The sequence below is a fragment of the Anas platyrhynchos genome, chromosome 28 (genome assembly GCF_047663525.1).
Source record: "Anas platyrhynchos isolate ZD024472 breed Pekin duck chromosome 28, IASCAAS_PekinDuck_T2T, whole genome shotgun sequence".
Taxonomy (NCBI): domain Eukaryota; kingdom Metazoa; phylum Chordata; class Aves; order Anseriformes; family Anatidae; genus Anas; species Anas platyrhynchos.
Window position 1 is genome coordinate 1,655,899 of NC_092614.1, and position 25,315 is coordinate 1,681,213.

Below are 25,315 nucleotides of genomic sequence, written 5' to 3' on the forward strand. Positions count from 1 at the left end.
ATGGGGGCGTGGCCAGGGGCTCGGCGTTGCCGCGGTCGCCTGAGAGACTCGAGCGGGGGCTGCGCATGCGCAGCGCGGCGGGGCTCAACCCGCTCCCCCCCTCCCCTCCCTAAAATGGGCCGGGGGGGGGGGCGGCCCCGAGCCCGAAAATTTAAAAAGAAAAAATAAAAAAACAATAAAAAGAAGAGGAGCCGGGGCTGCCCAAACCCGTCATTTATTTATTTATTTATTGGTTTTCTCCTTTGAGAAACGCGAACCCGACCTGCAGCCAGCGCGGGGCTCCCCCCCCACCCCCAACAACAACAAAACACAAACGAAAAGAGTCGAAAAAGAGTCAAAAAACGGTCAAAAAACTCCTCAAAATGGGGCCGGCTGCGGGGGAAGCCAGGAAGGGGCATGGGAGAGGGCAGCAAGGCGGCGCCTCAGGGCTCCGGGTCCCCTTCCCGCCCCCTCCCCCCCCCCAGGCCGCTCTCCCCTCAGGGAGGCAGCGCTGAGGCGCCCCCCCCCCGGCCCCCCCCCTTTGCAGCATTTTTTTCCTCTCGGCCCCCTAAAGCTTCTTTTCTTTACCCCTTCAGGCTTGTGGCACCCCGGGGGTGCTCCCCAGCCCCCTCCCGTGCCACAGCAGGAGCCCATTTACCCCACAGGTCAGCGTCGCCTCCCCCTCTGAGCCCCTTTTTCCCCCCTTTTCCCCCCATTTAGGGTTCCCCACAGGAGGAGCCGGGATGTTCCACCTCAATCCTTGGCGTTGGGAGCCCCAGGAGCACGGCTCTGCCTCTGCTGGGGGACAATCCCGCAGGTAACGCCGACAATTCACCACAGGAAAGTGCTTCAAAACGGGGGAGATCAGCAAATCGAGCCCCTCCAGCAGCGAGGAAGCTCCCCTCTGGCACCCTCCTCGGAGGACGCCCGCTGTGGTTTCTCAATCCCAATCCCGGAGCCGCCCCTGTGGCTCTCAATCCCACCCTCAAGGCACTTTTGTCTCCAGGGGCTGGCTGAGGTGCACGGAGGAGCTGCCGCCGCCGCCTTGCCTTCCCCTGGGCTTCACACCACCAGGGAGCTGTGGAAGACGACGCTCTCCTCGGGCTGGCCGCGCTTCCAGTGTTCGTAGTTCAACGCAGGCGACTTGGAGACATCGCCGGCAGCGTCCTTCCGCACCCCGAGGAATGGGGCCGGGGGCTGGCAGGATGGAAAGGGGCCAGCGGCGGGGCTGGAAGAGGCCGGGAAGCCCCTGAAGAGGAAGCCCATGTTGGGGAAAAGAGGCTTCACCAGGCTGACGGGGCAGAAGGCAGAGCCGGTGGGGTTGAAGTGCACTTTGTTCTTATCCGGGCAGGAGGGCTGGAAGCTGTGCTCGGGGCCGGGGGAGCTGTGGGAGGAAGGGGATGTGAGCTGGAACAGAGGCTGCCCGGCTGCAGGGAGAGCACCCGGAGCCAGGAGCTCCTCAAATTGCTGCCTAAAAGCTCAATTCCCTGTGCTGTGGGGACTGCTGCTCGGCACAGAGCAGCACGAGAAGCCCGTTTGGTTCTGGAAGCACGGTTTTAGGTGAACAGCCTTGAGAGGCTGTGCTGAGAACAACCCCCTGGGAAGGGCACAGAACACCAAGACCCTCCCGAGTGGCTCAGGGTTGGCAATTCCACTTCCAGCTCCTCCACCAGGACCTGAGAGGCCACTTTTTTGGGACAAATGTTTTCTCAGAGACCATTTCCCACTTCTAGCACAGGGCAGGGGGTGACAACTGCAGCAAGAGAAGCATCAGCTGCCCCCGCCCCAGCATCCTGCCCCCGCCCCAGCCTGATGTGAGCTCCCCACCACCCGCAGCTCCTCATACTTACGAGGTTTCTTCAAAGGCACGCACTTTCTCGCAGCCCTCGGGAGGTTCCCGTTTAAACATGTAGCTGTGGTTGGGCCGAGGAGAAGAAGCGAAGGCCAGGACTGGTGGAGAGGGGCTGCCCTCCTCTAGCAGGGAAGAAGAAATACTTTTGGAGACGTTTTGCAAAGAATCCAGCAGCACCAGAAGCCAACCCCAGGCGTGCTCCTCTACACCCCGTGTCTGTAGGCTGCAGCCATGCCCTAAAGCTTCAGCATTTTACCCGTGGGGTTCCCAGCTCACATCCTCCACCCCCCAACTTGCCAGACCCTGGCCTTTCAGCGTTTACCTTTCTCCTTGGGATCTGGCTGCGCCTCATCCGCAGCAGGGAGCTCTCCTGCTGCCAGCCTCCCTGGGGTGTGTGGAGAAAGGTGGAGAGGCACTGAGGGGGAAGGAGAAAGCGAGAGGCTGCTGCAGGGCTCCAGAGTCAGGGCTGCATCTCCAGAGCCTCTCTGGGCAGGTGCCGGTGCCCTGTGGCCATCTGGGACATCCAAAATCTAGGGAAGAAACAAAGCCTGAGCAGAGCAAGAAACCCTTTCAGCAGCAAAATGGTGCGGCAGCTGCTTGGGGTGCTGGATCCCGACACAGGGACGGCTTCCACCTCAGGGGGCGAGGCAGTTGTTGGCAAAGCAGAAGGACAAAAACCCTTCCCTAATATGCTGAAGGGTTTTGCAAGCTGTCTGGGGTCCCCTCCCACCTCTGCACAGCACAAAACAGCCTCTGGATGCCAGTCTGCGACAGCACCTCAACGCTGCCAGCGAGGCGTCATCCAGTCCAGGATTACCCCTGGCTCATCTCTCGTCGCACCAGCCAGTTTTACAGAGGGAAGCCAGCAGCCACTTGGCACAACTCAGACATTTACACGCCTAGAACAAGACGAAACCAGACACAGAGCCCGTCCCCGTGGCCAACAAACAGATACAGACAGCGAGTGTCCTTGGAGGAAAGGATTTCGGAGACCACCCAGGAGATTCTGGACAATCTGGTGACCTTCACTCACCCTCAAAAGCTCTTCATCTCCCTGTTCCTTCACAAACACTTCCTCCAGTTCCTGGTTTAGCCCTTCCAGGCTCCTATGCAAGCAAGGGCTGAGTCTCAGAATAGCAGACGAGGAAAGGCAGCCTGAAGGAGAGTCCTGCAACGACCCAGAGGCAGAGAGATTAATGCACCTGCACCAACCGAGCCCTTTCAGCTCCATCCTGTCCCGCAGCACCCCAGGCAGCTGCCCAGAGAGGACTGACAGAAGGCTCGTGTCAACTCACTGACTGCAGATCAAAGCCCAGGGACACGTTGAAGAGGTGGGGGAAGAAGAGGAGGAAAATGAAAAATAAATAAATAAATTCTCCTTTCTCAGAAAGCAGGGTAAAAATTCTGAGAAAAGCCTGGAGGCTGCCAGCAGGAGCTCGGCCTCACCAGGAAGGCGCAGCGACAGCGGAGCAGGGGAGATGTGAACGTACCCGGAGCGATCCGAGGACAGCATGGTCCCCCGGCAGCGGGGAGCTCTTCTCCTTTTCTTTGCCACTTCTGCCATTTAGCTTTGTTCGCTGGAGCTGCTGCTTCAGTTTGGCAATCTAGCAAACAAAGGTTCGGCTACAGAACCAGGCGAGCCAACACGCCTCCACCACAAAGGGTCCTGCCTCGCCTCTCTCCTCCCCCTCTCTTTCAACCCTCGAGAAAGTGCCAAGACGGAGACGGCTTTGACCGCGCCACGAGCGGCTCCGGCCACCTCCCAGGGGATGGACCGAGCGCTCATGCAAGGCCTCGTCACAGACACTGTCACAGACACCCCCCTGCAGCCTGCCCGGTGCTGTCCTGCTGCTGGAGCTGGGTTATTTTCCACCTACGGGGCCGGACCCCACGCACACCACGCCACCTCCGAGCTTCCTTCCAACCAGCTGCCTGCAATTTCGGCCTCTCGGCGCATCACAGAGCGTTAGCGATGAGGACAGGGGCTGAGGTCTGATCTCCCTGTCCTCCCAATTCCCCCCCACCACGCAAGCAGGAGCCTCCTGGACGTTAAGGACTAACACAGATCTTGCTGAAGCATCGGGAGCGCGGGGCTGGGTTACCTCTCTGCGGTGATCTGCGCTACCCCAAGAAGCAGAACGCCTGTGAGAACTGGAGCTGGCTTTCCCCACTTCCGCGTCATGCCAGGACACCGGAGTCTGAAGCGAGGAGAAACATTGCTGAGAACAATCACGACATTGGCTGAGCTGGACGCTTGTGGTGGAGTCCCAAAGAACCAAAGTCAGCAGCTCCTGCCCCTTCACAGCCCTGCTCCAGCCTTCCCCCGTTAATACCCAAGCGTTGGCCAAAACCTCAACGTTTTGACCCAAACGCGTGCCTGTTGGGAGCCTGGACCCCCCAGACCTCCAGGGCAGAAACCCGACCTCCTCCTGCGTTCCGGGCTGATCTGAGCCCTCCCTCGCACACCTCCTCCAGCACAGCTCACCAATTTCTGCACGGCTACGACCCTTTGCTGCCTGGGTCTCTGTTTCAGCAGACATCACGGCACAGATGTCGCTCTGATTTAGCGTTCAGTTGGGTTTGAGAGAAGAAATTCCTGCAACCCAAACCATTACCCCAGCGTCCTGCTAAACTACAGCAGCCCAGAGGAGCCTCAGCCGTCCCTGTGCTACTCCCAGACAGTGCCAAGGAAATCCTACAGCAAGCACCAGCCTCGCAGCTCTCACACGTGGCACCCCTGATCTCATTTCCTCCCTCAAATATCCTCTCCTGAATCAGATTATGTCCAGAAGAAAGCTGAGGAGGAAAGCTAAAGGCCTACAGGAGAAAACCCACACGACTGCAAGAGGCGAGTCTGCCAAAAGCTCAACTCCAGCTGCTGAGAACAGCCCAGGGCGTGGGAGAAAATCCTCTCCAGTCACAGGAAGGCTCCCGAGCACCTGCACCCTCCAAGAAGTCCCTCGCTGCAGCCTGCTGCTGCGACACCCCGAGCACCGAGCGCTGCAGCGCAAGGAAAGAGGGCCTAAAAAGGAAGAGATGTGCGCGCATCCCACCTCTCACAGGCAGAAGGAAATTACAGAACCTTCTGTACTAACTGTGGCAAAACCGCTTCCTCAGAAAGGGGAGAGAAAAACGCTTTGCACAGCGAGATAAAGCCGCGAGCTCCAATCATGCAGGCGGCTGCCATCCTCGCCCCCACAGCCAGCACCTGCGCCCGTATCTCACTTCAGCACCCTACAACAGCAAATCTCCAGGGCTCTGCCAAACAGCTGATGGGGAGCTGAACAAGGGAGGGGAAGTAAACATGTGCTGGCTAGCAGAGAAAGTCCCAACGTTGATAAGTGGAAGGAGTGGCAAAGTCCTGGAGGTCGCAGTGAGGAACGTTTTGTTAATGCACAGGGAGGTCTGGAAGTGGGGACTTTATTCCCAACTGCCAGCATCAGGCAAGTGGCTGCGTGGGGATTTCTGCTCCTTTCCAAGCACATCACAAGGTGAAATCAGCATTTCCTTGCAGACAGCTGAGGGAAGATGCCCCATGCCTGGCCTCACTGCAGGAGTGAGCAGCTTCAAGCTCGGCAGCCAGAAGCAAGGCAGTGCCGTCCCCGTTCTGGGAAGGAGATGCCCCACTTTGCCAGCCTTGTCCCCAAAAGGACCAAACTAATTAGCTCGAAAGCACCGGGGTTAAGTGTTGCCACCACTGCCCATCTGCTTTAAGGCAGAAAGGAGGAGTATTCCCAGAAATAACTCTGAAATCAGGTTCAAATTCTTTCCCTTCCTCTCCAGCACGCCCTCTGCCCTCAGCAGTGCTCTTGGGCACCAGAACCCAAACAAAAGCAGGGGAGAACCCGCTGGAAAAGGACAATGGAAGTTGGAATCCAATTGAGAATTTCCTGCAAACAGCCCCGTTAAACTGTTGACAAAGATCAAACAGCAAGTTCACACAGACGGGAGTGTGCTAAATAAACGGCTCGTTAAGCAAACGGATGCTCTTATCCCTCTGAATTCTTTCACCTCCGCAGATAGGCGAGCGCTGTTTGCTGCCACACAGCAATATTTACAGGTTGCTAAGAGTTCCTCGAGGTCTGGAGCTTTTCCACCCTCCAGCAGAGCTCTCCGTGCTAGCGAGCCTTGCTGTGGGAGCACCCTCGCCTTCTCCCAGCGTGTGGCACTCAGCCCGCGAGTGTTATATAAGGACTTGGCCCAGAGCTGCGAGCCAGAAAATAAAAAAACACAAAAAAAACACACCACTAGTGCTGAGCCAGGGCTGGAGCAGAAAGCCAGCAGCCATCTGCCTCCAAACAAGGCCAAGGAAATTCCAACTCTGCACCAAAGGGGAATCAATCGAAGCTGAGAAGCAAGAGGGGAAAAAGCCTTCCTAGAAAGTCGCAGCTGCACAAGCCGGAGCCTTAACGCTCTGTCTCTTCTCTCCCACCTTACACACCTTTCTGTTGGCCCTCTCTCGACCCAGAAACAGCCCGGGTGCTCTGCAGTCATACCTGGGTGGCTTTGTCATTCATGCACGAAGCAGCAGCTCCTTCAGCATCCCGCGGCCACTGCCCCAGCAGGTAGGAGCCCACGATGGTGTCCAGCGAGGAGGTGCGCCGCACACGGGGCTGCCGGGGCCGGCACGGCTTCTCCCCAGCAGCAGCACAGGGAACGCTGGCTAGACAAGGACAAAGGGAACAGATTCAGACTTCCAAAACCAAAACCCAGCAAAAGCCACCCCAATTAACGAGCCCACATCGAGCACAAACATCACCAGGAGGGAATTAGGACGCACAGCCCACACAAATCCTTTTAGTTTTCCTCCTCACTGCTCTGCTCCACTGCAGAGCGCCGATCTCTTGCTTAGCACCAGCAGATTGCTCCTTTAGAGCAGGAGATTTCATCGCAGCCCTCAAGAGGCTGCTCAGAACCACTGATGAGATGTTCCTGAGTAGGTTGGGGTTGCTGCTGCATGTCTGAGCAAAATACCTGACACGGCCACCTCGCTTTTACATGAGCAGGAGGGAAGAGCACGGATACCTGCCCTGCAGCTCTGCTCTGCCCAGCTTCCACGCTGCCCGTGCTGACTTTCAGAGCTGGGAACGCTGTGCACAGAGCTGCTTCCTAAATAAAACCAGGCTGGGCAGCGATGCAAACCCATCGCGAGCCAACAGCACGGAGAGCCAGGAGGCTCCGCGAGCTGAGGCCGTGGTGACACGCAGCACAGCTCGCTGCTCCTTCCCAGTCCCCTCCATCACATCCCAGTCAGCCCCAAACTGGGTGCCAGCACCACTCCCATGGGTCTGTCACCACCCCTGAGGCTGCGAGGAGGCGCGCTGGCCACGGCAAGGGCGAGAGGCGAGCTGAAGCCAGCAGAAAGTTCGGTTTGCGTTTCAGTTTGATTACCCACGCTAATTACCACGCACATTAAGAGCAGCCCCGTGGCCTCCCGGCAAGATATTCAGGCCGTGGGCAGCTCTGCTGCAGGTTTTCTCCTTCCTCCCCAAAATCAGGGAACTGTGGGCAGGCAGGCAGCGAGTTCCCCACACGAAAAGCAGCCTCAGAGCTGCTGGGCACTGCACGGGGCTTGCCAAAAACCTCTGTAGGCAAAGGTTTTACAGCACTCACTGCCTGGCATTCAGGGCCTAAATACATCCTTTTATCAGCTGAGGTACCGTTTGGGAGCGGAATTCCAGTTGTAGGGGAGAAAAGGGTAGGAACAAAGGCACCTGGGAGGGCCAGGAGCATTATTCCTTGCAGCACAGCCACACCTCGGAAGGTCCACACGGGATTAAAGGCTTATTGTGCTGGCTCCAGCTGCCATTTCAGACACGCTCCTGGCTTCCAGCAGCCTAACACAGCTACCCCTAACTCATTTAGGAACTCGTTAGGGTCTGCAGCTTCCTCTCCTGTGCCTCTGTGCCCCCACGGGCTCCAATATTTGCATCTCCAGCTGGTTCTTTCCCCTCACACCACTCTCTCCGATGATGTTCCTGGCAGAACTGAACGCTGCCACCACCGGGGAGCTGCTCCTCATCCTGCACAGCTCCCCAAAGGGCCCCCAAAACCTCCCCAACCTTCCCAACCCAACCTTGCCCAACCCAAACGGGGCACCACCAGCTTGAAGCGGGTTTGACACCCCGGTGAGACCCCATGGGATGCTCAAAGCACCCCCAGAGCCACCCACACGCTGAGAGCTGGGGCTCCGTGGTGCCACCAGAGGCCGGGCAGGGTCCCCTGCAGCACCCAGGGGTGCAGGAGAGGAGCTGGGGCACGAGGGAGAGGTGACAGCAGGGTGGAGCGTCCTGTTTACAGCCCCGTGCTATTATCAGCCCCCAGCACCCAGCCTGCACAGCTGCCACCCGGCCACGAGTGTGGCCCGGGGCCAAGACAGCCACCCAGCTGAGAAAAGCCAGCTCCGGGGGGTGCTTTTACTCTCCGGGGGTGCTTTTATTCCCCCATGGGCACCGCAGAGCTGCTGCAGATAAGGGAACCGCTGCTCTATCTCCAGGAGCCACTCAGCCGCCTCCGGGTGCTGCAACGGGTGCTGAGAAGCCTCGAGGTCGGATGTTATCCCAAATGTAGCAGCAAGGGCGCAGTTTGCTCGCAGGACTGGTGGTGGGGATTTGTAGGGTCCCTGCTCTTTGCCAGCCACGACAACGACCAGGAGCTCAGAGCTTCCTACCTAGTCTCCTGCACCAATCTCTGTATCCAAAAAGATAACCACAGGTTTCAGTCAACTTGTAAAAAATAAAATAAATTACTTTCAATTCACCACCCCAAAACTTCAAGAGTCTCAGTATTTAAAGCTGGATCCACAAACGCTGGCAAGCAAAAATAACGTTCCCACTACTGCTTGCTCTTTAGAGTTGTACAATTTTCTTCCTTCCTTCCCCCCCTGCAGATTTCAGCCTGGGGAAGCTGACCCTTCCCTATCACAGCACTGCTCAGGAGCTCAGGGACGTGCTGTTCAGGCCCTGGTGGTTTTTTTGGAACGCGTCCACGCAAAATCTATCTTAAAGTGATGAAGCATGAAAAATAAAGCTGATTAGATTGAAGCAGGGACTGTTACAGTTTACCACGGAGCGATGGGCCGTCCTCACCACCACACCAGGGGCTCCTCTCGCAAAAAGAGAAGGTTTTGGGTGCAGTTCTCACTTTATTAGCTCAAACAGGAGTCGCATGTGAGCTTTCAGGAGTATTTGTCAGGAAGCATTTAGCCAGGATGGAACCCAAGCAACCCCGTCAATAATTAACTCATGCAAATTTCTTCCCCTTGGTGTACCAGAAATTACAGCTTGTTACCGGGGTTCTGCATCAGCTTCCCTCGTGGGCACCTCGCAGTGCTCTCCGCAGCCAGGTGACACTGGGGTGACACTCCTGAGCCAGGGGACAGGAGGACACCTCATATGCCCAAGCTGGATTTCTCAAAATCCAGCCAAATTTGCCAAAAGCACAGCAGCACCCGTGCTGCAGGAACATCTTCCAACCAAAATTCACCCCAAAGCAGGCTGCTGACTGTGGATCCGGGCCCCCCACTGCACCCCTGTCCTAGTTCCTTCATTTCCAACATCCCCCTGGGAGATCTCTGCACAAAATGTTTCTGCATGGAAAAAAAAACACAAAAAAACAGCTCTGCTGGGGTGTTCACCAGCACGGGAATCCTACAGGAGAACGGAGCTGAGCTGCCCAGCTGTGTCAGAGCATCACAAACACCCCTCACGTTCGTGATGCTGTGAGCCTCGGAGATCTCATTTCAATTTCCCTGCAGTTTCATCACTGTGAACCCAGCTACCTGACGACTTGTGGCCCAACAGGCCTGAATTCCCAACAGCAAAATAGCTGCAGAAACACAGCCTCCGATTTCCCTTCTTGTTTTCTTTCCCCTGACAGAGCAGATGAAGGAATTTGTGTCCGGACCAAAATGCCACTGCCAAAATGCAACGGCCACCTATTTCTGAAGAGTCCTAATCTTTTAACACAGCAAAGGCTAAAAACCTGCACAGGAAAGAAAAATATATTTTAAAAAAAGGCTTTTCCCAGCATTGTTCTCAAGAAAGGTGAGGATTTCAGAAGCACACCTCAACTTCAGTCACACCACCCAAAACCAGCCCAGAATCATGCAAGGAATCAAGATTTCTGTCCCGAGAATCCCCCAGAGCCTCTGAGGAGCAGCTTTGGTCGTTCTTCATGCCATTTAAAATCTCGGGGTTGGGACAGACAGCTCCGAGATCTGCAGACCGAGCTGGAAACCAGCAGCGTTGGGCAGGGGTTGGTGGCAGGGTCACACCCAGCCACCACGGCAGGAAACGAGCTCAAGAAAGCGAGACCCAGAGCTGGAGAAGTGCTGAGAGGGAAGTTCACAGAAGCTAGAGAGAAAGGGGATATCCCCTGCACCGAGACACCTCCCGGCAGGTCTTCTTCAGGGGAGGGGACCGGGAGCAGATCTGGAGCCAGAAGTGGAGTAAGAGGCACAGAGAGGATGGTGAGCAACCAAAAGGTGTAAAAACCACGGCTGTAAATCCACGCTGAGGGGGCTCCAAAGGGACCCACCAGGAAAGGAACCAGGTGGGCACACGGAGCTGAGTCCCGGTGCAATGGGCAGGCTGCCTCCAAGCACAGCCAGCGGATTTTTTGGTAGGAAAAGCCTCACTTCACCCTCAAAGCAGGAGAATTACGGTCAGAAGTTGACAATCAGGGAGACGAAGGCAGCAAGAGGACCACGGATGTTGGTGTGTGAGATCTCTGATCCCACCCAGCCTCAGAGGCTTCCCCAAACCTGGAGCCCAGCGAAGAAATCCCAGGCTTTGCAGTCCCAAGGACGGAGCATCTGCAGGTCTCATCGGAGGAGATTCACGTGGTTCAAGCTGGTGGGGTGTTTTTTTTTTTGGTGGTTTGGGTTTTTTTGGACACTGTTAAACAGCAACTTCCTCAACCGCTGCTCAAGGCCTGAAGCTGGAGCTGAGCACTCAGTTAACGGAGGAGAAGCTGAACTTTCCCCCTGTAGCTCCATCCTTTCAAAGTTTGTTTTTCAAATGATAAAACCATCGGAAGAATTTCAACATCCTCAAAGCCTTTGCTTGAAGTGCACGTCTCCTAAATCCAGCCACGGGGGGACCTCCCAGCACACCCATCTCCTGCCCCCTGGTACAGGTGGGGAGCGCCTCCGGACCCACTTCCACACTCTCAATTCCATGGAGGAACCAGAAGAAAACACAGATGAGCTGGCAGCCTCTGACAAACAATAAGGGGGGGTTGGAATTGAGCAAAAACCTGTTTAAACTTTCTGTCCTGTCTTGTTTAATCTTTAGGACTCGCTCACCCTGATCTGGAAGCGCAGAGATGACCAAGGAGTCACCCCCAGCACCCGTCTCAGAGGATTGAACCCTCAGCTATGAAGACGTGGGTTGGGTTTGGGTTTTTTTTCCTCCTTTTTTTTTGTTACACCCACTTAAATCAATTCCTGATAAGCATCTAGGCATCAAGATCACGGCAGAAGGCAGGGCCCTCGCTCAACTCAAGGTGAGAAACCTTTGCTTCCCAAGCCCTTGGAATTCTTCCAGCCCAGAGGAAAGCAAACAGAGCGAGACATCCTTGATATTTCAACAGCTACAGACAAGCCAGGAAACAAGGAAAAAGCAGCTTGTCCTTTCCACGCTCACAGAGACATCAATCACGTAGCACCTCACGACAAGCCCCGAGCCCCTGCTCCTTCACAGCCACCTTTGTGAAGGATTTCAGCCTGCCTGCAACGCCCAGCGTGGAATAATTCTGCACCAGGAGAACCAGCAGCTGATAGCCCTGATGTCCCTTCCTCGTGCCAGCTCCAGCTGATGGAGCAGAGGAGCAGTTTGGGATCAGCTCGCTGCTAGAAGCTCACCTGAGCACGGCAGCAGCTCACACCCAACACTCATGCAGAGCGGCCTCAGGCTCCGGCACGCCAGGAACTGTGCAAACGCTGTCGATCTTGCTCCTCAAACACAGATCTTGCTCCTGAACGCTTTCAGACTGAGGATATGGCAAAAACGGTGAGAAAATGAGGCAGGGGAAGAGAAGCAGCTTGTCCAGAGCCCCACAGCAGGCTGCAGGCAAGCACAGAGACAATTATCTCCCATTATTTTCAACTTGCAGCCACACGACCTGCCTTGATGCTTGCCTCGTTTCCTCTGCAGCCACCCCTGTGTTAGCAGGTGGCTCGAACGAGAGCCCAAGAATCCTTTTTAACACAAAATGGCCTAACAGGGATTCCAAGAGGGGATATTTTTACATGCCCAACGCTGTTTTGCTGGTGGGGGTCTCCTGCCCTGCTGCGGTCACACTGAATCAGCCACCCTCAGCTGCACGAGCCACAGGGAAGCACCAGGGCTGAAAAGCCTCGCCGTTCACCCACTATTTCAACACTTTCGGGCTCAATAAATCCTCTCGCAGGGCTCGTTTCTTCTCCATGCTGTGAACTCAGAACCTACGGAGGGGAAACAACCCGAGAGCTTCCGAGTCCCTCTGCTCCCGTCCCTCCCCCATGCACAAATCCATCTCTCGATGTCATCCCCGGCGTTTTGAAGCAGGGAGAAACTTGTTTCACCCACAGCCTGTCACCACGAGGCAAGATGAGTTAGAGCCGTGTCCTTTGTTTCCCCTTTCCCACACCCAGAGGCTAACCGAGTGGGAGCAGCAGGTTGGGGCTGACGGGATGATCCCTATCAGCTGAGGGCTGCACAACCCTGAACAGGCTCCAATTACCACGAGGAACTCGTCCTACACCAACCAAAGCCACCTGCAAAGCTGAGCCCCGCATTGTGCTCAGCCGGGTTTTGTACAAAGAGGGATTTCATCCCCTAGGACAGGAGCAGGATTCCTCGTGGCTCGTGCAGCAGCAGGACACCTCCGAGGTTTTCCCATCCCTCCACAACCACTTTTTCCCCGTGACAGCTCCCTGCTTGTGCTTAACCCTTCGTTTCCATCATTAGGGTTTGCTCACAGCAAAACCCTAAAGGCAGGAGCAGAATTACTCAGTCGTGGTGAATCCCAAAACCTGAAAAAGCCAAGCCTGGAAAGCAGCTGCTTGCACAGCAGCCGTTTCCCCATGCCGCACTCTGCACACTCACTGCAGGGTTTTTGCTTTTTAGTTTTTAAAGACTTCATAGATAGCAAGCCTCTAAAAACCTTCAGTTTTAAGCACATCGATGTTATAAATCCGGGCGTTCCTTCCTCATTTGCTTACGTGCAAATCCAAAAATCTCCAGGTGTTAAGAAGCATTGAAAGAAAACCCAAAAGCAGCCACCACAAACACCTGCACCACCATTTGGGCAGCAAAACCTTCACCCTCATCCTGTGGGATGCAGAAACACCACCACACGCCGATTCCTAAAGCAAGCAGCAGTGCTGGAGATGTTCAATTAGGAGGGGGGAAGGAGACCCCCACGTCCATCCTGTGATCCCTGCAGCTAAGGAAAGAAGGGCAGGGAGAGCCCGGGAACAGCTCTGCTGTGTCCCTACCACGTGGGCAGCGACCCCACAGCACTTTCAAGGGGTAAACACATTTTTATTCCCAAAGAACCATTTTCATTTTGCTACACACACACTCGGCCAGCATTGCCTAGGAATAGCATCCCACTCGTCTGCCTCTATAACACACAGCAGGCACGGGCTGCGTCCAGATCCCAAATAAAGCTGTTTGGCACCCCGCTCACTCCATCTCCCCAGCAGGATCCAGGCAGTGCACCGAGCCGGTGGGTTTGGAAGAGGGATGAGAAGCCCGACGTGTGGAGGGCTTGGAAGGGAGAGAGGCAACATCCTGAAATCCCCAAGAAGTTAATTGCAATGCTGCACAGAGAAGCAGTTGGTCGGTGGCTTCTTGGCCAGCACTTCATCCTAATTAACTCCCTGCTTTTAAAGGAGCACTGTGAGAAGTCTGCTGAGCTCCTAACACGAGACGTGGCTTTGCTTTTTTCACCATACCCCATTTTGTTCCTCTCCCTGCACGAGCCAAGTCAGCCAGCTCCAATTACTCACTCATGTTCTCAAAACACCACGGGCACACGTTAAAAGGTGAAGGGCAATTTAAATAACGCTATTTCTCTAGTGCCATACTGGGAAAAGAGAAGCACGGAGACTTTTCTGGCAGTCTTCCTTGAGAAAATCAGGTTCCAGGCCTGCGGTGCACGAGGAGGAGGACTGGGGGGGGCTGGGGCTGCAGCCCAGCAGCAGGACTCACGTGTGACAGCTCGGGGAGGCTGCAAGCGTGGGGATTCTCCAAGCTGCAGGTGCTTTGGTGTGGGCTCAGGAGGAAATGAGCGAGACCACAAACGGCACGAGCACTGCCATCGAGTGATTTCGACTGCGGGGTCCCCACAAAGCTCGCTCCAGGACACGGGGCTGCCGCAGGGATGGCTCTGGCTGGACCCAAAGAAACTCTCCCGTTACCTGCTTCACCACCTAAAGCCACGTTGCATTTAAGAAAATGAATTAAAACACCTCGATACCAACACCACGCAGCGGCTTCACCACCAGGCATCCCGGTGCCTTCATTTCTAGCCGAGTCCTTTCAAGCTCCTCGCAGCCCCACTTCCTGGCACCCCCCTGCTCGAGCTCTTCCCTTTCAACAGAAGCCCTTTGAGAGACCCAACAGCTGCTCCTCGATTCAATAGGATCCTCTATTATCAGAGCAGCTGCAGGATCAGCCCTGGATCTCCCAGCACTGAGAACCCCAAAAACCAGGCTGCTCCGGAGCAGTTCAGAAAACCTGCAGATCCCAACCTGATGGGATAAAGCCCCAGGTTTCCATGCTGAGCTCCCAAAAGGTGGGAGCAGGAGGGGTGGATTATGAGTCACTACAGCACCAGCTCTCGGTTAAACCCTGCCGGTTCGCTGCCACGGCTCCCACGCAGGCAGGGAGCAAACCGAAGCTTACGAGTGACTGAGGAAAAGAGCAGTGGAAATTCAAACACTTCCAAAGCTGCAGACGAAATGATCGAGAGGAAAAATCCGAGCTCCTGCAGCCGGAGCAGCGAGGCACGGAGCCAGGAAGAAATGAAGAGCAGCGATTCTGGTTCATGTCAGCCGAGCTCTGCAGCCTCGCTGCCCTCAGGAGCAAGGCACAGCACCGAGCTCTCCTTTTTGTGAGCTCTGCTTTCTTTTCTGGAACATCTGAAACTACAGAGTAATTGCCCAATTAACTGCAACCTCACCTCCGTTTCAGGGTACTGCTGAGAAGGAAGGAGAAACCAGCCCTCAAAATGCATTTCGTTAACTCGTTTCAAGTGTAAATTGAGCTAAAAAAGCTTTTAATAGCTGCTCTGATCAATACCAGCTCTGCCAGGGGCAGGGACGACTGCGTGTGGAGTAACGAGACGCGCACCACCTGCAGAAGGGCTGTTAATTCGAGGATAATTTAAATATTAAGGCTGTTAATTCAAGGATAACGTTAATATGAAGGAGCTGCCGCATTCAACAAGAGAACTGCACCCGGGCAGCCAGCACCGAGCTGGGCTGGCCCAAACCCTGAGGGGTATTTTGTGCTGTTTAAGAGCTCCAGTTAAGCTTACTTTTAACCCAAATGGATATTTCACTGCTGCAGCCCCAGGAGCAGCTCTCTCACACACACAGCAAAGCCCCGGGGGGCTTGGCGGGCCCCCCAAAAGCCAAATTTCAACGAACCCAAACCAAGTGCCCGGCACGGACCCCGTCAGCACGCCCCCAACCCTCGCCTCTTCACCGAGCGGAACAAAGGGCAGGCTCGGGGGGCAGCCGGCTTCTTTCACCTCGCCCCCCCGTCCCCCTCCGTTGCTTCTTCCCTTCCCCTGCCTCCCCCCGACCCCCCCAGCCCCCAAAACCCGGCCGGTAGCGAAGCCCAGCAGCCGTTACCGGCTCCCCTCCCCGCTCCATAACGGTGCCTGCCCCGTTACCTGCCCGGCCGCCGTCCCCGCGGCGCTGCTGGAGCTGGAGCTGGAAGGGGACGGTGGCGCGGAGCGGCTGCAGCCCCCCCCCCGGCCCGCCCCGGCCGCAGGAGGTGCCGGCAGCCCCCGCCATGACCGCGCCGCCCCCCCCGCCCCGCCGCACTGAGCCCCGCGGCTCGCGGCCGCCGCTTATCAACGCTCGGGGGCGGGGCCTCCGGGAAAAGCGCGGCGCTCATTGGGCGGTTGGAAGAGCCGGAGGCTCCGCCCCTTCCCGGGTAGCCAGTGAGAGCACGCTGCCAGCCGCTCGGTGCACGCGCTGAGGGCGCAGCCAATCGGAGGCGCCCCTAGCCTTGACGGGCGTCAACCCTCCCGCTAGAGCCAATCAAAGAGGAAAAAGAGCCTCAAGCCCCGCCTCCTCCCCGTCCCCTCACGCAACCAATCAGAAGAACAGCCCACCGCCTAAAACCCGCCCTCCTGAGGGCGGCCAATCGCACGCCGACCCGAGCGACCCGCCCCTTCCCGGTCTCGACCAATGGGAGCGAGCCGGCGCTGTTTGTGTTCCGCAGCCCGGCGGGGCCGGCGGCCAATGGGCGGCGGGTCACGTGGGCGGGGCAGGCGCGGTTTCTCTTTCACCTTCGGAGGCCGCGGGGCACGACGGGAACGGGGCCCTAACAGAAGCCTTTGGGTAGACCTGAGGGCCCCAGGTCACGCAGCCCCGCGTGCAACTGGACCCTCCGTGTTTGCTCTTTCTAAGCAATCCTAAATATATCCCTACCCGCAATCGGAGAGGAATTTAAAATAGGGCCCTGTCTCGTTAAGGGGAGCTTGAGTGACTTGAGTCTTGAGCACTCCACGCTCTGTACTGTTCCTTAGGGTCAGCACACCAAGTTTCCCCAGTTTCCCCAGCACGACAGCAGCTCAGGTCGGAAGCCCAGGGAACGCTCAGGTAATGCAGCTATGCCCTACCCTGAAAGCCTCTTCAATGCTGTACATTTTCCTTAAAATGTGAATGTTATTTTTTTCCCTAGTTACCTCAGGCAATTACACCACCTAATCCACCCCCTGACTGTAGGCACTCAAGCTTCACGAGAGTTGGAATATGTCGGGGATACCACATACATTCTTGGAATGAGGTTTTTCGAGTGTATGTACTTTGTGTATGGATGATAAACATCTCATTATCAGAGTTTAACATACAAACTAATTGTCAGTATAAAACATAATACAGTGAGCGTTTATAGAACAATAACAGGGTGAAGCATCTCGTTGAAGATTCCCGTGGCAGCTGGCAACCATCCAAACAAAGCGTCCCACCAACGGTGTCTCTCATCTCTCTGTGCTCTTTCCATCACTCGATGTATTTCTTGGACATCATGATGGGCAGTAATCAGAGTCTTTTGTCCATTTTCTCAAACTTGTGTCATCAGTCGCTTCAGGTCCTCATGTACCAGCAATTTCTTCACCAAGGTAAAGAAAGAATTCACGAAGAGAAACAAAGGGGTGTCTACCAACGTACAGGTGTTCAAAAGAACACAAAATGCAGTGAAAAAGTCCGATAAATGCCCAAGATAGATTCCTTTTGCACTGTCAGGCCAGTAGCTCAGCTTTTTTTCCTCTCAGATCCCTTCAGAGGGGGTCCTTCCAGCCCAGAAATTCAAATTCACCTTTCGGTTTCTTTGCTACCCATTTTTGTGGCACCACAGTTTGAACCCAACACCCACAGCTGGAAGAAACCAGGCACATTCACTGCCCTGCGCCCATCGGTTAGAGCACACAGGAGGTCACGCAGCTGTGCCTCCGGTTCCTCTGAGCCTCTCTCACACTATAAATACCACAAGGAAAACTGAAAACAAATATTCAAGTGGCTCAGCAAGGCTGAGCCAAGCACCGCTCTGCCTCAAGTCCAAGCTTTGCTTTTCCCCAAATGCTTCCCTCCAGGTTTAACCCTCCCCATTTTGCTTTGTTGTGTAGGAAGAGGCACAAAATCCCCAGCTGTTCCCTATCAGTTGGGCTGCAGCCACACTGGCTCAGATGAGCTGCATGTTATCAGCCAGCCAAGTCTGTCCCAGCTGCTCTGAGCCCTTCCGGATCCATCCTCAACCACCGCAGCACAGGAGTTAATAAAATTCAAGTTCCTGCCTTCCTGCAGGCTACTCTCGAGCCTACGCAGCGCAGCCATCTCCCCATAATTAAGGATCCTTAACGATGTGCAGCATAGAAGCAACACAACCTCTTACAGCTGCTCCAAGGCTGCAGGGCAAGGCTCCAGCTCCTTATCACCCCGTCTCTGCTCGCTCCTGTTGCTTCTGCCGCCGCAGTTTCTGTAAGCTGACAGGAGAGCTGCCCTGCCTTAACTACCCTCAGTATCTGGAGCCCAGAAAGCCAGTCATTTGTTTCACCACCATCAGCAACCATCACAAAGCTTCAGTTATCTCCTGGTGATGGAGCAGCCTTCTGTCTGTGTCACTGGAGGAAATAACAGGCAAAGAGGAAATGTGGAAGGCTGAGCAGGTGTCACCGCAGCCCTGCCACTCTGGTGCAGCGCTCAAGTCCTAAATGAGATCACATTTCTGCCCCTTTGCTACGGGTAGGAGGTAGGCAGAGCTCAGATTTAAAGTCCTGATCATGAACGTGGAAGATCAAAGGGTCATCGAGCCCACAAGCTCAGCTTTCCCTCATTGTCCTTAAACAGAATTCCTCTCACTCCAAACTGTGCAGTAAAATGCCTGCCTGTCTGCCTCCCACTCCCCAAAAAAGGGGGCTGTTCTGCACTGCCTGACAGTTTCTGCACTCAAACGTTTGGAGACAAACAGCTCTAAGGAGTGAGAGAAATAAAACTGCCGCTTATTTAGAGACCAACGGATTATTCAGCAGACCAGCCGAGCTATTTCACAGTCTGGTCATGCTCGCAGTGAAAAACCAGTGGGAGTTTTGGGAGCGTAGCACAAGCCCTGCTAAGAGTAAGGAGACGTTACGAAATGGATCGTTTTCACTAAGTCATGGAAAGGCAGGAAGCCTCTAAAAGCATGAATCATCGATAAACCAGGAAGGAAGAATACACTTGAAAGGAATCGCTGCTGCCAACATCCAAACAGAGCATGGCAGTGAGAGCGAAGCGGCGAAGGGGAGCGAGCTGGGCCAGTGCTGACTATTCAATGTGGAAGGGGGAAAGCGCACACAGCTCCTGAACAGCACAACCCCTGAGCAGCCCTCGTTTAAACAAACACCATCAGCAGTTCTGTCTCCTGCAGGGAGAGCTGTAACAAAGCGTCTCGTACCTTCAGCATCCTCTGCTGCTGCTCGAATTCCTTCCAGCCACTACAGCAGGCGTCTCGTCATCCTGCTGCTAGGACCCTGAAGCTCGTCCTGCTGGAAAACAGACACAGCAGGGATGACATTTATTATCTGGGTTGGGATCCTTTTATCACACGCTTGCAGCAGCTAAGGGACGGGATTTCCAGTTTGCTTCTACACTGCTCGTAGCGTTGAGGGCACTCAGAGCAACCCCAGCTTTGTGCCAAGCCGTGCAGGAGCTGGCATTAACACCAGGACTCGTGATCTCTGCTGGCAGATCCCACTTATCCCACCCTAAAAGATAAGATGACCTTTTCTCTCCTCCCGTTCCCAATCACCCAGATTCGGGAATTATCCAACACCAGAGATTTCATCTCCGAGATTAACACGGGCTGCATTGGATGTAAGAAATTACCCCGGAGGACTGACAGCTTGCTCAGGAGAACCTGTGTAAAAGACGTGTTAAAGAGCAGCAGCAGAAGCTGTATGTTCTCGGGACAGGCCAGCCCATGGTTCCTTCACTGGCACAGCAAATTGTCAGTGATTAGAGCTCTACTTCACCCATCAGCTACTGTCCAGCAAAGCACAGCTCAGTCACACAGCATTAACTTTATTTCCTGAGACCTAGTTTGATGAGAAAGTGTTAGAGACGTGATATAGAAAAAAAAAAAAAACATTTCCATAAAGGGCTGCACTTGGCACAGGAACATTCCTCTCCTAGATACCAGGCAGACCCAAGACAAGCTCCTTAAGAAGCGTTGCTGAACCTTTCCAGAACATGGCAGGGGTGAATTCTGAAGCCCAGGTACAGAAAACTGCGTGGGCAACAACTGGCACCAGGTAATTAGGAAAAAATTCAGACGCTGAGGAAAATAACCTAGTTGGCTCACCTCAGGGCGCAGCACGCCAGAAGTTCATACGGGAAGAAACAACTTTTTGCCATGAATAATTACAAAAGCAGGAGTTTTAAAGGAAGTCACCAGTTCCAGCTGGCACAGAAACCTTACCCCAAGAACAGCCATTTTGCTGCACTGCACCTCAAACAGGACACGAGCCCCTGAAATCAGCAACGTTGCACATCCCAAGCATTACTATTTGCCTGTATTTTTTTCTAGCTAGAGGAATGAATAATAAAAACCGATAAAAGCTGCCGATCCCAGCCCAGGATACACTTCCTCCAGCAGTTTATCTTCAGCGTGGCATTTCTTTAGCTCCTTTAATTTTAAGGCATGGAGCTGGGCTGGTCGGCAGTCCCTTAACAAACTAAGGGAAAGATAAAGCTGAGCAACTGCCTGAGACCCAGAAGATGGCAATTTGGGACTACTTTTTAATTAGAGGAGCAAGTAGAGCCAAATTCTGCCCCCGCTATACACATATACAAGCTGTTGTTAATATCCTCAAGGTCCTTACTACAACCAAGGCATTTATGTCAGCTAGAAACTGAGCTACAAAGTGCCTGCAGCTGGTTGTCCATGGCACCACTGTCGGTTTTAAGGCAAGAACTGCCTGCAGGACAGTCCCAGAAATGCCAAAAGGGATTAGTTTTACCTTCACTTCCCACACCAGCGGGATTCTTTGTGACAAACAGGTTTTATTTTTACACTTGTGAAAGTTTGTGTCATTGGACTGAACAACCTGAGCAGAGTTTTCCTTTAAGGAAGCATGCAGTGGGCTTGATTGATTAGGAAGAAAGGCATTAACAGCAGTGCCAGGCAGTTGGAGAGCACTGCCTAGACTGGAAGGAATGTTTCAAAAGATCAGATCACAAATCCAAAAGCTGACGAGAATCCAAAAAAAAAACCCTCTTATTTTGGCAGGAACGGGGCAAGGATGGCATAAAAATATCTGTCCTACCAACAGGCTTTAGTCAGACCTATTTTGCCAGGGCAAAATGTACTCTTATTGCAATTATTTAATAATTAGATTATGCTACGAGACCCAGGGGAGGGAGGGAGCCGGGAAGTGTGGCTGTACTCAGCTGTAACTAAGTGAAAAACTTCTGTTTTCAGCAAGGCTCAGACTGGATCCTTTTTCCATTACAATTAAAAAAAAAATAAAAATGATGTAGGCCAAACTGGCCTGACCTTGCTCCTGCTGCCAGAAAACCCAGACTCCTCTCAGATGTCTGCATGCCAGAGCCCCTGGGGAAAGAGTGAGTACACAGATTCTGTTCAAGTCAACTGAAACACTCCTGTAGAGAACACAGCTAGCTGGAGGTGTAAGATATTTGGCTCAACGCGTGGTACATGGCTGCATTTCTTCCTAAAGGGGTTTCTGGGGTTATTTATACTACCATTAAGTATCCATTCAAATCTAGACCAGGCTTAAAAAAAACAAAACCACCCACCCCAAACACACACTGCTTACCAGGAACCTGTTCTCTCCTGTTTTATCAAAGATCAGGGCATGGGAGCAGTAGCAAGGGTTAGTCCTCAACTGGTTGCTGAACTGCCTCCAAACTGGGCTCCTCTTGATGTACAACAGCTGGTGCATATTTTTATTCGCATGGGAGTAAGAAACAAATACCACGCCAATCCCAAAATAAATCCAACAGCCTAGACTAACATCAGCACTACTATTGTCTGCATTAAACACATTTGTTGCTGTTGGGTTTGCTTCTGGCCGTGTACTAGGGCCCAGTGGAGAGCTGGCCTCTCAGCTCTGAACAAGCCAAGGCTCAGAAAATACATAACGCTGCACTCACTGCCAGCCCAGGCCCCCCAGCTGATTTTCTACCCCATTAAATTCTGTCTTTGCACCTCCTACAATTTGGATACACCTATCAGCATTGAACTCGTTTGCATATCACCGACTAGACTTTGTTTAATCCAGTCAAGAACCAAATTCAAGCTCCTCAGCTAGCGAGAAAATAATTTAGGCTCCAATCCCTGCTCTAAAGCAGGGCCAATGCAGATCAGGCTGCTCAGGGACATGTCCAAAAATACAACCAGCAGCGAGGCCTCAAGTACAGTAAAAGGGCCCTTGTGAGAGACAGCGACCCACTTCAATACAGACGTTGAGCCACATCAAATTGGGATCAGAAATTCTTCAAGTTTCTTGGACCCACAGGTTCTCTGCTGCTGCTCTGCTGCCCTGACCTTCCACATCTAAAAGCCACAAGCTGAAAGGAATTAAGCTGGAACCCCAACCAGGTGAAAGTCACCTGAACTCACCTTCAGAAGACATGAAAGTGCAGTGAAGCAGCCGTCCTGGATCTTCCTATCTGTGTAACAATGTTCTGGATCGTTGCAGCACTCAAACATTACCCCAGTCTTTCCAAAGCTCTAGCCCCCGGGGCTGGACTGAGATGGTGCCTAAAAGCAAGTAAGATTTGATGAAATACAACACATTAATGAAAATCTGCTATAAAAACATCTGGTGCTTGTCCTACTTGCCTTAAAACATGCTTAAGCTGGTAAAGTAACCCTGTAGGAATGCAGCATAACAAATAATGCACGAGGCAATTAAAGTGATTGCTTTAACATTTATAAAGCACTTAAGCAGCTGAAACACCTGACGTAATTTACAAGCATTTATTCTGCTTCCTAATTCCTACATAAACAAACCTACTTTCTGTTAACACTACCGTAAGCGATGGCCACATTAAGATCCCTCGGGCAGATCCCTCAATGCCATGTCTCCAGAGCAAGTGGAAACCCAGGGAGTAAAATGAATTTTAAATCTAATTTCAACCTCTTGATGCCCGTATCTGTTTATGGAGACTTCTGTGTGTGTGTGTGTGTGGAAATTCCCTTTTAATCTCTTATGTTTTTTAAGATTCAGCAAGAGATCCTTCTGTTTAAACAGAACACTTTAGTTTCAATGAGTTTTGGTGAGGATAAAGACCTAGACAGGCTTCAACAGATTTAGCTGGATTTTTTGGTAGCTAACTCTGCTGACAGCAGCAGCAATTTAGAATATACACACACTTACACATATATATACAAGAACCTAGGATTTAAAAAACAAAACTCACTTTTTTGTGTCGTTTAACATGACATTTCAAGACATCAAGCACATGCTAAACTTTAATCTTTAGGTGTCACACCAAGAAATTCCTCATTCCCTACTTGGAAAATGTGGACAGTTACAAGACTGAGTGCAGCTTTACAACCTTACTGAGGGGGTTTACCTACGGTGGAGATAGGTATGAGCAGAAGCTACGCTGATTTTGCACCCTGAAGGTATCATTCCTTCTCTTTACAAACCAATTCCCAATTCCACTCGCTCAGGGTGAAGCGGTTTCATGCACTGACATCTAGTGGCGAAGACAAACGCAGAAGGCACCTGCAGGCACAGGCAGCCTCTCCAGTTTCCCATCTCTTTGTTGTTCTCCCCCAAAACAGACCTAAAATTTCAGCTCTGACAAATGCTGGTAACGGAACACCTTTGATACTAATCGTTGGCACGTGGCCGAGGTCTGTGCACATCCTCCACACACAAATCCAGTTTAAAAATGCAGATTTTTATTTCTACCAGAAGCCTCCTAAGTTTGGGCTGGCTCTTAAAGTTTTAACAATTAAGTGCTGCAGCCCTCATACGATGCACAGTTTTCAAAAGAGGAACCCTTCAGCTATCACTGACAGGTAACTGTTTCAGTGGGATATGGTAATGTGGAACTTTTTATGCCTTCATCATATTCTTTACTCTTTTTCATCCTGCAGTTGAATTTAGGTACTTGCAAGGTGCAAACACATTACGTTAAAGCCACCTTTTAAGCAAATTGTCATTTTTTCTCACAAAGATAGATTCTATTTAATGCAAGAAGAGAAAAGATGAAGATACAATCTGTAAGACCTTTAAAACCTTTTTTGTTGCTCCTGACTGCCCCACATTTCCATTAGAGCCCTTCATCGGTTTGCAACATTAAACACATCCACTCCTGCAAAGTCTCAGCTTTGTCTCACGGAAGAGAGATAACAACTATGATGTGTTCAGACTAACTCCTTCCTTCTCTACCGCACTTTTCTTCATTCTCATCCCTACCGCCCTTTGGGGCAATAGTTTTAAGAAGCACAAATTATAATCTTAAACTAAACATTTCAAGCTCGTCTAATACCTGGAGAGCATAACGTTTGTTAGCCTATCGCTAGATTTTGGCTTAACCACAATTTGAGATTCACTTAAATTTCAGTCAGTCTTCACGGATGCTGCTCTTGTAGCACTGAGTACGCCACGTGCATTCCTGCAGCAGCGTTTTCTGCAATCACCTTGCCCCAGGAGGTTTGCAAACTGCTTCACTGAAACGCCCAGGCTTACGAACGAGCTGTTCCCCTTCCTGGAGTTTTCATGTGCACCGTTTTTATCTTGCATATACGTTTATTTGCAACAAACACGAACGTTCCCACTTCACCTACCACACACACTGCTCCCCATTCTCCTCTGCTTGGGCAGAAGCAGGGAGCTTTCATCTCGGCTTCTTCAGGTTTCCTTTCCAACATCTCCTGGGAGATCAGCCACACCTAGGAGCAACGACAGCTTGGTGTGAAAGAAATCACCATCCCTGGAGGTCTTTAAAAGACGTTTCGATGTAGAGCTTAGCGATATGGTTTAGTGGAGGTCTGTTGGTGTTAGGTTAGAGGCTGGACTCGGTGATCTTGAGGTCTCTTCCAACCTAGAAATTCTGTGAAATGCTGTGGGATCACTTGCACGAATAAGGACGCGTAACCACAAGGATTACAGGATTAGGCCCCGATTACTTCACAATCTGTAGAGCAGAGCTAACTACAGTTGCAAATAAATCAACGTTTGACTATTCACCCTTATTTTTACCCCAGTTCTTGCATTCATATCGTGGATATATCACCCTCAAGCAACTCCTGCCTCAGCTACAACCCAGGAAAGGGCTCGCAGGCGACCCTTCCCCAAAAGCAGCTCCTCACAGAGCGCTTGGAGGGTACAAAACGCGCCCTGACGGCCACAGCTCCCCCGTGAGGGGAGGGGAGCCGGGGGCAGCCCGCCCCTGAGGGACCCGCCCAGGGAAGCGGGGCCGGCCGGGTCGACGCTGTGAGGAACCGGGGCCTCGGGGAGGCCGCTCCCGGCAGCGGGGCAGCCCCCGGGGTCCCCTCACCGCCCCCCCGGCCCGAGCAGCCCCCGGGACTCACCGCCGGCCGCCCCCAAACGGCTCCGTGAAGCGAGAAGGCCCCGCCGCTGCCCGGCCCTAAGATGGCCGCCACGGGAAAGCGCTGTTTGCCCGCAGTTAAGATGGCTGCCTAGGGAAAAGAGCCGCTCCGCTCCCCTCTGGGCAGCCCGACGGCTTCCTGCCCTCACTCAACATGGCCGCTGCTGCAGCGCCCGAAACCAAAATGG

General features: G+C 53.2%; 1 protein-coding gene across 4 annotated transcripts; it reads right to left on the reverse strand.

Moving 5' to 3' along the window:
- Nucleotides 1–198: 198 nt before the first annotated feature.
- FAM117A (family with sequence similarity 117 member A) lies at nucleotides 199–25,247 on the reverse strand. Of its 4 annotated transcripts, none has more exons than XM_072029057.1 (10): nucleotides 25,111–25,247; nucleotides 24,364–24,468; nucleotides 22,180–22,320; nucleotides 6,328–6,494; nucleotides 3,934–4,029; nucleotides 3,322–3,435; nucleotides 2,865–2,999; nucleotides 2,154–2,361; nucleotides 1,830–1,953; nucleotides 199–1,363 (listed from the first exon to the last, which is right to left on the reverse strand). In XM_072029057.1, exons 3-10 carry the CDS (start codon nucleotides 22,190–22,192, stop codon nucleotides 1,042–1,044), a joined length of 1,179 nt encoding a protein of 392 aa, XP_071885158.1. In that variant the 5' UTR covers nucleotides 22,193–22,320; nucleotides 24,364–24,468; nucleotides 25,111–25,247; the 3' UTR covers nucleotides 199–1,041. The 4 variants fall into 4 exon arrangements, with proteins under 4 accessions (XP_071885158.1, XP_071885159.1, XP_071885160.1 ...); XM_072029058.1 differs by having other exon boundaries at nucleotides 24,364–24,629; nucleotides 25,111–25,219; XM_072029059.1 differs by lacking the exon at nucleotides 25,111–25,247 and adding an exon at nucleotides 24,779–24,954.
- Nucleotides 25,248–25,315: the final 68 nt, after the last annotated feature.

Coding starts and splice junctions, on each gene's coding strand:
- FAM117A (XM_027445522.3), bottom strand. CDS start 15,845: ATGGCGGGGGCTGCCGGCACCTCCTGCGGCCGGGGCGGGCCGGGGGGG. Junction 6,495..15,721: donor CGGGGACGGCGGCCGGGCAG/GTAACGGGGCAG, acceptor GTCCTTGTCTAG/CCAGCGTTCCCTGTGCTGCT. Junction 2,362..2,864: donor GAGATGAAGAGCTTTTGAGG/GTGAGTGAAGGT, acceptor TTTCTTCCCTAG/ATTTTGGATGTCCCAGATGG.